Source organism: Oryza glaberrima, chromosome 1 (genome assembly GCF_000147395.1).
Source record: "Oryza glaberrima chromosome 1, OglaRS2, whole genome shotgun sequence".
Lineage (NCBI taxonomy): Eukaryota > Viridiplantae > Streptophyta > Magnoliopsida > Poales > Poaceae > Oryza > Oryza glaberrima.
In genome coordinates, this window is record NC_068326.1 from 29403830 (window position 1) to 29416391 (window position 12562).

Below are 12562 nucleotides of genomic sequence, written 5' to 3' on the forward strand. Positions count from 1 at the left end.
ATGTGAAGTTTAGTTCTAGCCGATGATAGCAAGAATCCCATTGTTTATCTGATATTTGAATCTATATCGAACCCATAACCGTTGATCTGAACCTTATCGATATTGGCTGGTCACTCGACTTCACATCAGCCCATTGGCTGATCAGCTCCTTGATCCGATACGATCTGTCTATTTATCTTGTTAGTTGAATGATCAAACGAATTGACACGTCCTGAACCCGATTGATAGGATCTGCACTGGATTTATTCAGATCTCTCAGGTCTTCATGTGTCATGACAAATTTCACGTAATAAAAGGATGAAGCTAAAACTGTTTAGATGACTTCAGTTCTATAAGAGGTGGAACATAAGTCTACCGAACATGCTTGAAGTATTTAACTATTTAAGTAGGACAACAAACTTTGTTCAGTAAATTGACCCCGACGAATTCTCCATGTGTTGTGTTCGTCTTCTTCCTCCAGCTAGGTAGCTCCCAGGAAATCAGGGTGGCTAAGAATGGCGCTATGGCAGGCAAGGCACTTTCTAATAATAAAGCATGTGCCGCTCCCTAATTATGCTCCCCCTCTTCCCCGGGGCTTCTTCTTACCGCGACAATGCGGACGATCGATCGAACCACCCGGTTCTTGGATTACCGGGACAAACAACAATCATCATCACCTCGGGATTAATCATTTCAACCCTCCCCTTTTTGTTCCTTCTCGTGGCTCTCTCTGCGTGGGTGTTCTGCAGCGCCAATCCTGGATCATCATCGTTTGCTTCTGCACACGTCGCTCGAGGCCGCAGAAAGCTTCGTCCTTTACAGGTATATACACTTTGGGTAGTATCATGGTGGGATTTCCAGTCTTTTCGACGTGTCGTGTCACCGGATCCATTTCTTTGTTGCCGTTGTTGTTGTTGTTGTTTGGTTGGTTGCCGAGAAGCTGGCCACGGTGGAGTTGATCGGTTGATGGAAGCGAGCGGCGGTGGGTCGCTGCTAGAGAGACGAAGCTCGGTGCGACGGTCGCAGAGTATGGTGAGCGAGGAGGGCCGGGGCACGCCGGCCGATGAGGATCTCGGCGGCGGCGGCACGCTCAAGATTGGCGCCGTGCTCGACAAGGACAGCGCGGCGCCCAAGTCGCGGCTCGCCAAGGACACCGGCGAACACGGCGGCGGAGGACCTTCCGGTAAGTCGTCGCCATGATCGAACACGGCCCGCCGCCGCGCATGGACAGAACGGCTTTGGTTTTGAAGCGACGCTAGACGCTTGCGTGCAGAGATGGAGCTGATGAAGGAGAAGTTCGCCAAGCTGCTGCTCGGGGAGGACATGTCGGGGTCCGGGAAGGGCGTGCCGTCGGCGCTGGCCGTGTCCAATGCCATCACCAATCTTGCAGGTAAGGTGACTGCCTGCCCAAATTCCATCTCTATCTTGGGGGGGCACACGCAAGAAATGTAGCAGTGGTGAGAGCAACTTCTTTTGTCATCAGCTTCTGTGTTTGGTGAGCAACGGAAGCTGGAGCCCATGGCGCCGGACAGGAAGGGGAGGTGGAAGAAAGAGGTCGGCTGGCTTCTATCCGTCGCCGATCACATCGTCGAGTTCGTCGCGAAGAAACAAGTCTTGGACAACGGCGTTGAGATGGAGGTCAGCCATGCAGCACCGGCAGCCGCTTGTAGCTCAGGATAGATCACAGCTCACACAAGTCACAGGTGTGCAGCTCCATCAAGTAACCTGCTATCTTTCTCTGTCTCTGCTCGTCTCAGGTGATGGGCACGCAGCAGCGGAGAGATCTCCAGGCGAACATACCGGCGTTGCGCAAGATCGACACGATGCTCCTGGTAAAAGCGCGACATACATCGATCTCACCATCGCTAGAACTCGCAAAGCTACCGAGACGAACAGCGTGATATTCCCCCATTGCGTTGCGTGGCAGGATTACCTGGACAACTTCAAGGATCGGAACGAGTTCTGGTACGTGAAGCGCGACTCGTGCTCGGATAGCGACGAGCAGAGATCAGACGAGAAATGGTGGATCCCGATCGTGAAGGTCCCGCCTGGCGGGCTCTCGCCGGCGTCCAGAGGGTGGCTCCAGCACCAGAAGGAGCTGGTGAACCAGGTGCTCAAGGCGGCCATGGCCATCAACGCCAACTGCCTCATGGAGATGGCCATCCCGGAATCCTACCTCGAATCCCTCCCCAAGGTGAGAACTGGCAGCTCACACGATCCATCCATCCATCCACCGTGCAAGAAGACATCTGTTGACAATGGCAAGAATGTGGGTGGCTGCAGAACGGGAGGGCGAGCCTCGGCGACGCGCTGTACCGGATCATCACCGACGTGGAGTTCGACCCGGACGTGTTCCTGTCGACGGTGGACCTTACGTCGGAGCACAAGATCCTGGACCTCAAGGACCGGATCGAGGCGTCGGTGATCATCTGGAACAGGAAGGTGCACAACAAGGACGGCAAGTCGGCGTGGGGATCGGCCGTCAGCCAGGAGAAGAGGGAGCAGTTCGAGGAGCGCGCGCAGACGCTCCTGCTCATCATCAAGCACCGGTACCCCGGCATCCCCCAGTCCACCCTCGACATCGCCAAGATACAGGAAAACAGGGTAAGATCACACACGATTTTACTTCAGTGTGAGCCGTCCGACCAATGTCGGGGTAGTGTCCAGCTTGATGACACACGCACTTTTCGCCTTTGGGTTGCCAGGACGTCGGGTTCGCCATCCTGGAGAGCTACTCCAGGGTGCTGGAGAGCTTGGCCTTCAACGTCATGTCCCGGATAGAGGACGTCCTCAACGCCGACGACCACGCCAGGGAGAAGGCCAAGAAGGAGGCGCCGCCGGCGCCGGCTATGGCCAACGACGCCGCGGAGCACCACCACCAGCAGGCTGGCGAGGTGGATGCCCCCTGCAAAATGACAGGGTCACCCAACGGCAGGACGCTGCTCGACTTCATGGATGACTGGAACGGTGACGCCGATAGGCCCTCGCCGACGGCGCCTGAGCCGGCCGCACAGGAGGACGGGAGGCTGATGAAGCTGCCCAACATCATGACGAACCTGAAGCAGACGTACATGGACAACCTGTTCGGGGCGCATAGAAGCCCACCAGGTCGCCATTAAAAAGTGGCACGATATTTTGCATGTATTATCACATAGTGTACATATATATTTTGATCAAACTGGGCTCTCGCTTGAGTAGCCCGCCGTTTTCGGCTTCTGGGTTTGTAGAGCTGAGAATCTTCTGTACCATTTCAAGGGGTTGAGGGGTTGACCAAGGTATACGACAGAGACATCTACTGACGTTCATGCAGGTGTGCAAGAAAAGGACAATCCCCAGATGTGTCAACAACCGAAAAACTTAAGATATAACATTTCCTGGATGCAACAGAAATCGTAATCCGAGGGCAAGAACACAGAACGAACACAAACACCAATTCATAATACTACCTCCGTTTCGAAATGTTTCACGCCGTTGACTTTTTAGCACATGTTTGACCGTTCGTCTTATTCATTCTTTTCCTATCATTTGATTCATTGTTGAATATATTTTTATGTAGGCATATAATTTTACATATTTCATAAAAGTTTTTGAATAAGACGAACGGTCAAACATGTGCTTAAAAGTCAACGGTGTCAAACATTTTGAAACGGAGAGAGTATTTGGCAATTTTGACTGGCACTTGCTCTAGTTTGAGCATTGATATCTTTCAAATTGTTTAACTACGATGAACGGGATTTATATGTTCATATTTACTGTGATCATACTTCAATAATATGTTCTATTTTTCAATACTCTTGTAGGTTTATCTATAAAATATTAGTGGTCAAGCTAAAACAATGCCAAGTCAAAATTACCAAGTACTCCCTCCGTTTCTAAATATTTGACGCCGTTGACTTTTTTAAATATGTTTGACCGTTCGTCTTATTCAAAAAAAATTAAGTAATTATTAATTATTTTCCTATCATTTGGTTCATTGTTAAATATATTTTTATGTATACATATAGTTTTACATATTTCACAAAAGTTTTTAAATAAGACGAACGGTAAAATATGTGCTAAAAAGTCAACGGTGTCAAATATTTAGAAATGGAGGGAGTATTATGGAACGGAGAGTGTTATATTATAGAGTAAAATACACCAGTGGCCTTTAAACTTGTAAATAGATAATTATTTAGGTTCACGAACTTGTAAAAGACAGATCCAAATCCCACTTATTACAGTACTCCAATAGCATATAAGTCCAGAGCTGCCTGCCATGTGTCCTTCTAGGACTAGGAGACTATGTGGCACTGATGTACCTAACGCCTTACGCACCTCTCCCGTCTCACCATTTTTATTCTTTTTTCTTATTTATGTGCCACATCACATGCATAGTGTGTCACCTCAACATCCACATCAGCACTAGAAAGGTATATAGTGATTTTGGATCGAGACAGCATACTTAAGCAAATTCAGGGACCTAGATTTGCTTTATACAAGTTTGTGGATCTAAAAGACACCTGCTTACAAGTTTTAAGGACCGCTGACATATTTCACTCAGGTCGCTTTATATTATATACTGTGCAACCGTAAACTTGACACGCCCAATGGTTTTTATGATAGCAACATAAAATTCCTGAAGTAGATCGACTTACCCATTAGATGCCATGTAGATGAGGCATTCCTGCCTCATGGAGGTCGTTTGATCACTGCTGAGTCCAGTGAAAGTAAACATTCCAATTTGCTTAATAGTGTGGCTCCAATTCCAGGTGTTTCTTCATGAAGCTAACAAGGTAATGTTCAGAACATTGGCGGCAGGATTAAAAAGCACTGGAAAAAAAATAGAAAAGGTAGAATTAATAATCATAAAATAACATATCAATAGGCCAGAACTGCTCTGAGCTTTCCCATTCAAAAAAATTGATGTAAAATCTGTCAACCCAGTTGCTGAAGAACCATTAGTTCACAGCAGTTGTATAAATTCTAGAAAATGGGGCAAGCAACTCAAAGTTGTAATAAAAGATCTTGAGAAAAAAGCATAGACTAAAAGGGCAATGATCAAGCCTTACCAAGTTTACATATAACTTTAATTAAATTGCCATAAAGAACGAAATAGAGTTGGTTGAAACTTCAACCATGGTTTTCTGCGTATAGCTGTTGCCTCAGATCTTGGTGTCCACAAATATGGTTCTGTGCAAGGCTGCAAGGAGAGACCAGAACTTATACTTCCATTCTCCAAAAGCTATGACTACAGCTCCACGGTCCATTCGTTGAATGCCTCACTAGTAGACATAATCAATAGCAAGAACTAAGCACTGTTTTTCTTTAATATTTCCTGAATCTGCAATAACCAATAAGCATGCATTTCAACCAGAACTGTAATATGAGTGTTGCTTGTCCTTAACTATGATAGGCATGAGAGGCACCATGAATAGGAGAGTTTGTGTATATAAGAATTAGAATAGTTACAAGCTTGAGTTGAGTTTCAACCCCAATAACAGCTATACAACACTTCCACAGACCTTAATAAGCATAAAATTGCAGTTTTAGTTTCTCAATGCAAATGCCTATTACCTCGTATCTTTTTATCAAAAATAAATCGCTACAAACAATTAAATTGAATGGGAATCAATGTAGAACATTACCTTACTTCAACATCGAAGTATCAGCATCACATGGTTGTTAATTTGTACTATGATCTTTGGAGCTGACAGAAATAAATAATTGTTCACCAACTTTCATCTGGCAGTTACCATAATGCAAGACTCCCATCCAACATCGTGAAACATCTCTAATTATATGATAGAAGAAATCACCTCTAGCTAGAGACTAAAACTGTAGGGATCAGTGGCTGCTGGAGACGACTAGTTTCTTTTGCCTGATAGAATATTCCTCTTTTTATTCATCTTGACACAATTGAGATATACAATTCAGGCATCTGACTAGGTCACTTCAGAACTACCTGAGCTGATACTTTTAATAGAATGACTAATAAAAAGAACAGTTGAGCCAGGGGGAAGACATCCCAAAATAAAATGACCAATAAGATGAGAAATGAAAAGGAGAGAAATGTATATGTTTGCCAGTTATTAATTACTAAGATCAACACCAGAGGAAGATGCCTGAAACCTTGTGCGTGTTAAGACTAGGATCACATCACAAAGGTGAAAGTAACAAGAGAGTGCTTTAACCAAAGAAGCAAACCTGTGCAAATTGTGTAGACAAATTTTCTTTTGTTATTTGATGATCTGGGGCATTTTGTACAGTGTTTATGAAAAGCCACACTGAAAAGAATATATTGGTGAAGTCGTAAGCTATATGAATCAACTAAGCTGAACATTTGTAAGAAGCCTCGTGAGTTTACTGAGGGTTTCTCGAGCAGAAACCGTGTTAGGATGGTGCTCGCCACAAATGGAAGTCAGGATGAATATGGCCTTCCTTATTAGGTCATCTCCAGTGTCATACTGTCCACCTCGAAGCATCAGCTTGGCCCGTGTTTCCAATACAGATGCTTTCAGAAGAGCCAGCTCCTGCCAGAGGTAGGTGTATTGGGCTTCTGACTGAGTTGGCCTGAAACAGGACAATGGTGTTTCTCTCCATTTGCCAGCATGAGATAGCATTGAGTCAGCTGCCCGCTCCAATGCCTCAGTGCATAGACGCAGCAGCTCCAGTGCTGCATTACATCGGGAATATGTGATGAATGTGTTGATTGCAAGTGGCACGACGATCTGCTTCACAAAGAAAATCAACTCTGATGGCCTCGGTTCTACCAGGAAAGGATCAGAACCAAATCCAAAAAACATGAAGCAGGCAGCCCACAGATGTTCAGAAGAATGTTTAATTGAGCCTCGGAGGTAGATCGATTGGACCACAGCTTGTGCCGTTCGTGTGCCTCCTCGCTTTCGAGCATATAGCCTGATCAGATCATGGAATTGTACATATTCAGGCTTTGTGCTGCATCTGGCAATTCCAAACCTCATCAGCATTGCAGCTGCTTCAGCTTCAGATCTCTTCATCCTAGATGTAGCCAAGCCACAAGTCAGCGTTCGCCACCACTTCCTCCACCTTGGACCCCTCCGATGCTTCTTTGGGACTTTATGTGCAGCCAACGCCAACATATGTATTGGGACCGCAGAAGGTGCAAACCAACCACACACTTGAACCATCCGGGTTGCCAGACTCCTAGGACCATCGGCATGGTCAAATATTGATAGGCAGACATCCAGGAGCCGGACAAGGATTTCATGATTTTTCAAACTGATAGCATCTCTCTCATTCCAAGAACAATCTCTTATGGGCAGTGTCCGACTCAACGTATCAAGAAGCCTGCTCGGAGTGATTGGAAGCTCTGAGAGTATAGATCCCACAATACCAAGGCCAAGAGTGAGTCTTCCAAGCTTTTCTTCAATGGCCTTTAGTGCATCAATTTCCACCAGTGGATAATCCTTGACGCCTCCCTTCATCAAAGACATTGCCTCGGCACCAGACAAATAAGAAAGCTTCATTGGCTCCAAGTTCATCACACGTGGAAGGCGTGTTGTTATGATGAAGTGGGTCTCTCCACCAAAATGTGGAAGAAGGTCTGTTATGACTCTCTTATCCCACCAGTCTTTCTCACTCTCAAGATTATCAATGATTACTAAAAACGGTATGTCCCGCATCAGCTCTTGCCGTATTTTGGCAATGGCTTCCTCTTCCTGCTCTTCAAAGCATCGGTCACTTCCTTTCTCATGCAAGTGACTATCAACACTTAAATCTACTTCCAGAAAAGTCCGCAAAGCTAAGTAGTTTTGTCGAATGTACCTGCTTTCCCCTCTGACCCATAAGACCATCTTATATCTCTGGGAGAACCTGTATGCATACTCCAAAACCAAGTCTGTCTTGCCAATTCCAGATTCCCCTGAAATGCAAGCAATACCCTTTCCGTAGAGTATCTTCCTACATCTTCTTTTCCTCCCATACCTGCCATCATTCTTTGTTCTCGATGGCCTTCCATGTCGTGGTGGACTCCCCAGTCTCTGCATCTCAATGTTTTCCTTGGTTTCCTTCCACAAAACCGGCTCCTTTCCTTTACCATCATCAGTATTTACTTGCTCATAATTGTTAACAGACCGTCCAATTACGAGGCCCTTTCTTCTCTGCTTTGTCTTGATCTCAAAATACTCTCTTTCCCCATCTCCGCTGACATCTCCAAATAAAATGAGTTCCAACTCTGAGAGCTCTTTTTTCCTACCAACAAAATCAGCATTACGAGGGAAAGGGAATTCCTCCTTCTCCACCCTTCCTCTCCACCTATTCACCCGATCAACCACACTTCTCCTGCCCAATTTTGTGGCCAAAACAATGATAGTTTGAAGTATGCAATGTCTCCAATTGCCATCATTTGCTTCTAATTGCACATCTGACACCCGAGAAAGAGCATCAACTGATTCCCTCCATTCCTGTTCCATTCCACCATATAACATCCAAAGCTCGCCGCCATGTCTCTCCCACAGTTCTCCTCTCTTCTCAATAATATCTCTGGCAAGGCAATCAGCAGCACCCAAGTCAAAGAATATAGGGATCAGATTTTTCTTGCCAAAGAAGTTCCTCAGCTCCTCAATGGTATAAGGATTGCCAAATGATTTTCTTGTAAGGATGACAACTCCATATGTGGAAGCATTCATAATCCTCTCAATAGTATCATGGCTGTGAGAACTCCGGCATCTAGACCTGTCAGAAGCAAAGCAGCTGATTCCATGGATCTCAAGCTCTGCACGAAGCCAATTAGTGAACCTCAGTAGTGAAGCCTTACGGCCATGAAATCCTATGTACACATCAAAGCTCCGAAGTCTGTTGACAGAGGTAGCTGATGTCGTAGGTTGAGAGGATGAAGATTTCCGATATAATCCCCACTGTCTCTTATGCTTCTCCTTCCGAGTTGAACGGACACCAGTGCTAGTTGCTGATGAACTGCCTTGACATGGGTCACTGAAGGTGGAAATGAAGCTAGGATTGTTATAGACAATTGCTGGAGTGTCAAAATTGCTTGAAGTGCAAATACTAGGAGGAGGAGAAGCATCCGATGGCAATAACCCCACAGTGGCTGATGGTAATTGCTCCCGCTTTAACAGAGTGTCGCTGGAAAGAATATCACTGATTTTCAGCACAGTACCACTCAAGGAACTATTGTTCTCAGGATGTGCGTGATCTGAGACACGGGCAGATAGACATCGTGGCGTGAAGAAAGGGGATTGGTTAGCAGAAACAAATGCTGATGAAGAGGATGATAGGTTCCTTGATGGCGCCGAGAACAAAGTCCCCGCATCCGAGCTTTCCTGCTGAAGCTCCATTTGGTCCCCTTTTCAGCAGTATCCAGCTCCCACAAGTTAGACCGTAGCTTAATGCATCCCCGTGAAAATCAGTATCTGCAGAAGAAACAAAAGATTCCCTCCATAATTTGAACTTCTAGAATAAATTTTCATAAACTCAAACTAGAACTTTGAGAATAGCAACACTTTTTACTGATCAACACGACGCATGAGCATTACAACTTAAATGCCAGATTTCAATGACCTTCATGATGCAGAAACTGCCAAAAGGTGAGCAGTACTAAACATTTCTATTTCAGGCAAGGACAGCTACCTTCCTACCGTTTAAATAGAAAATCAGGAAGAGTGAAAATCGGAGAAACAGGAAAAGAAAAACTGAATGAGAAATTGAAAAGCGCATCATACTGTCCAAGGAAAAATAACCATAACATCTCGGCAGGTACTTGCAGACAAATAGAACAGTTCAGGACGTTGATATGTTGATCTGAGATGCCGGCAAGAAAGAAAACAAAAAAAAAAAGTTGATATGAGCTGTGCGCTTTACCGTGCCAATCAACATGGGTGGAGCAGAAAATAGCATGGAGTTCGGTATAGGGATTGTAAGCGAAAAGGTGAAGGGGATTGGGAAACAGGGGATTTGGGGTTGAAGTGGGCGATTGCGGAATATTTTTTTAGTTTTCTGAACGATTACAAGGCATTAAATACCATTTCTGCGATTCGTGGAGTATATCCTGCTAGCTAGTAGCTAGAGCAGTGGAGAACGACAGGACGGAGATGGAGGAAATGGAAGGAGCAAGGCACCTCGGCTACTACGAGAACTCCGGCGACGAGCTTGACGCCGCGGCGGCGGCCATTGCAGTTGAGCTTGTGGCGCAGCGTGAAGAACAAGCAGACCGAGATGTTGCCGTGTGCCTCCGAGGATGCCGCCAGATTCGGAACGCCTCGCCCCGCTACCGGGGCCGTTCGCGCGGATGAACTCCCCGCCTCGGGAGGCCGACGCGTGGTGAGGCTGGCTCAGGCGAAGACGACGCCGTCCAGATCCACCTCCTGCTCGCCGGACTGCCGCTTCGCTGCACGCGGCGCTCTTCGTCCAGCCGCAACGCCTCCTCGGCCGCTATCAGCACGTGCTCGCCGGCCGGCCGGGCGCCTCCTCCCGCGTCGCTAGCCGCCGGGAAATCGAGTGAGGAGAGATGGGGAGGTCAGATCGCGAGAACGAGGAAGAAAGGATCGAGCTGGTGGCTGGAGGAGGAACCAACTTTCCATGTAAACGAGATCTGAAACCACTCGGTTATTAGGACTTAGTAGGACTTAGGAGTGTAAACGGGTTGGTATTGGGCCGGGAACCTTTTCCAGGGATCCGATAAAAAAATTTAAAATATGCTGGAATGTGGAATCTCTTTCCGCTATTAATCAAATCACGCCATAAAAAGTTGGAACAAACATTTGCTAGTATCCACTCATTTTAAGGGGACATATTTTCAAGAGGAACTCATTTATTTATGAGTTAATAGGGATAGAACAAGAAAAAATTAATCAGCATAGAGTTGAACAAATATACTCCAATTCAACATCCTCCTGACGGCAATGGGTATATGGTGAGAGTCTATTCAGTTTGTGGGTACTAAGTTTCTATAAGTAGATACTTAGGCTTCATTTGAATCAAATACTTGACTCAGCTACTTCATCGTTCTTTTTTTGGAGCATGCATTCTCAAACTGCTAAACAATATATTTTTTCTATAAAAGTTTTCTATATATATTCTTATAAAAACAAATTATTTTTCAAGTTTATAATATTTAATTACTCATGCGATAATGATGATTTGCCTCATTTCACATATAGCTAACCAACACCACATTCGAATGCAACCTTTAGAGCTAGAGATTCTGGGAGTACCTCTCCAGCTGTTAAAAGTTCCTCGAAACTTGGCTTTGTCTTACTCTGGGTATTTCTTCGGTTTGAATTTTATCTAGGAAAATTCCTAAGACAAGTTTGTTCAGTTTTACTAATAATTTATTTTGTTGTTTTCTTCAATATTTTTTGTGGTTTATCAGCCATAGAGTAGGGGATAATAGATATATTGATTAAAAGTTAGGACTACCACATTTGCTCAATATATAGTTAAAAGTTTTAGTAGCTGTGGTATCCATTCCCACACCACCCTTGCCACTAACATTTGGGCTCCACAAATCTATAATATTAACCCACATTTCAAAAATTACTCCCCTATTTTACTATTGGCTCCACCAAATTTTTGATTCACCTACCTGTTCAATAAGAAAAAACCATAGTATTACTTAGACTTATTTGGTTATTAATTGATTTAATATGTTAGAAACTCTATAATTTCTGTTGCGACGCTCGGGTTTAAAAATATGTAGAGATTCATCAGAGTTTAAAACTAAAACTAGTTAAATTTCCTACGCAATTGTAAGGCTGTTTGAACTGAAGTTTGAGTACATGCTATATATCCTCGCAAAAATGTTTACTTATATAACCTATTTTAGTTATATATTTGAACCCATTTCTAGAAATATTTTTATATACAATTATATCTATTAATCTACATGATATATGGAGCCACCATGATCTTATCAAGACGATTAACTTCTGGATGTGGAAGTGAAGGTGATTTGGTTCTTTAACTTTTCTTTATTATTAACATTGTAGTTTCTAGGCCGTCGCGAGTGGACATGTGCATTTCTCTTTTTCTTTAACGAAGTAATTTGCACTTTTGCAGGCCCTCTAAACGAAAGTGGTAGCTTATTACTCGTCTGTCCAGATTTATAGCATTAGTATGTGTCACATCCTTCTAAAATGTCTTATATTATGGGACGAAGGGAGGAGCTCTTTAGTTTCTTCTTAATAGTAAAGATCCAGAGTCTTCAACAATGAACGGTATGGTATAGAAGACTGGAAGTGTGGCCACAGCAAAACGCATGTTTCATTCATGGCATGTTTAGATCTCACCTTAAAATTTTACACCATGTCATATCAAAGGTTTGAACACGTTGCAGCTACTCTGCGAGATAAATCTTTTAAGTTTAATTGCTCCATGACTTGACAATGTGGTGCTACCGTAAACATGTGCTAACGATAGATTAATTAGGCTTAATAAATTCGTCTCACGATTTACTGACGGATATTGTAATTAGTTCTTATATTAGTACCCGAACACCACATTCGACACCCTATATAATACCTAATGTGACACGTCAAAAAAGTTCTTTTATTAGTACCCGAACACCCCTTTCGATATCCTATATAATACCTAAATGTGACACGTCAAAACT

At 44.3% G+C, this 12562-nt stretch overlaps 2 protein-coding genes across 4 annotated transcripts; one reads left to right on the forward strand and one right to left on the reverse strand.

Moving 5' to 3' along the window:
- Window positions 1–465: 465 nt before the first annotated feature.
- Window positions 466–3278, forward strand: LOC127772121 (rop guanine nucleotide exchange factor 9-like). The gene is made up of 8 exons (XM_052298112.1): window positions 466–801; window positions 920–1162; window positions 1253–1369; window positions 1463–1617; window positions 1737–1811; window positions 1907–2173; window positions 2263–2583; window positions 2685–3278. Exons 1-8 carry the CDS (start codon window positions 495–497, stop codon window positions 3096–3098), a joined length of 1899 nt encoding a protein of 632 aa, XP_052154072.1. The 5' UTR covers window positions 466–494; the 3' UTR covers window positions 3099–3278.
- A 75-nt stretch (window positions 3279–3353) lies between these two features.
- On the reverse strand, window positions 3354–10547 carry LOC127772105 (uncharacterized). 3 transcript variants are annotated; one of them, XR_008017285.1, is made up of 3 exons: window positions 10071–10547; window positions 5604–9365; window positions 3354–5299 (listed from the first exon to the last, which is right to left on the reverse strand). XR_008017285.1 is itself a non-coding variant. In XM_052298095.1 (2 exons), the coding sequence occupies exon 2, from the start codon at window positions 9288–9290 to the stop codon at window positions 6282–6284; it is 3009 nt and encodes a 1002-aa protein (XP_052154055.1). In that variant the 5' UTR covers window positions 9291–9365; window positions 10071–10547; the 3' UTR covers window positions 3354–6281. The 3 variants fall into 3 exon arrangements, 1 of the variants encoding a protein (XP_052154055.1); XR_008017286.1 differs by having other exon boundaries at window positions 3354–4788; window positions 5028–9365; XM_052298095.1 differs by having other exon boundaries at window positions 3354–9365.
- Between the last annotated feature and the right edge of the window lie 2015 nt (window positions 10548–12562).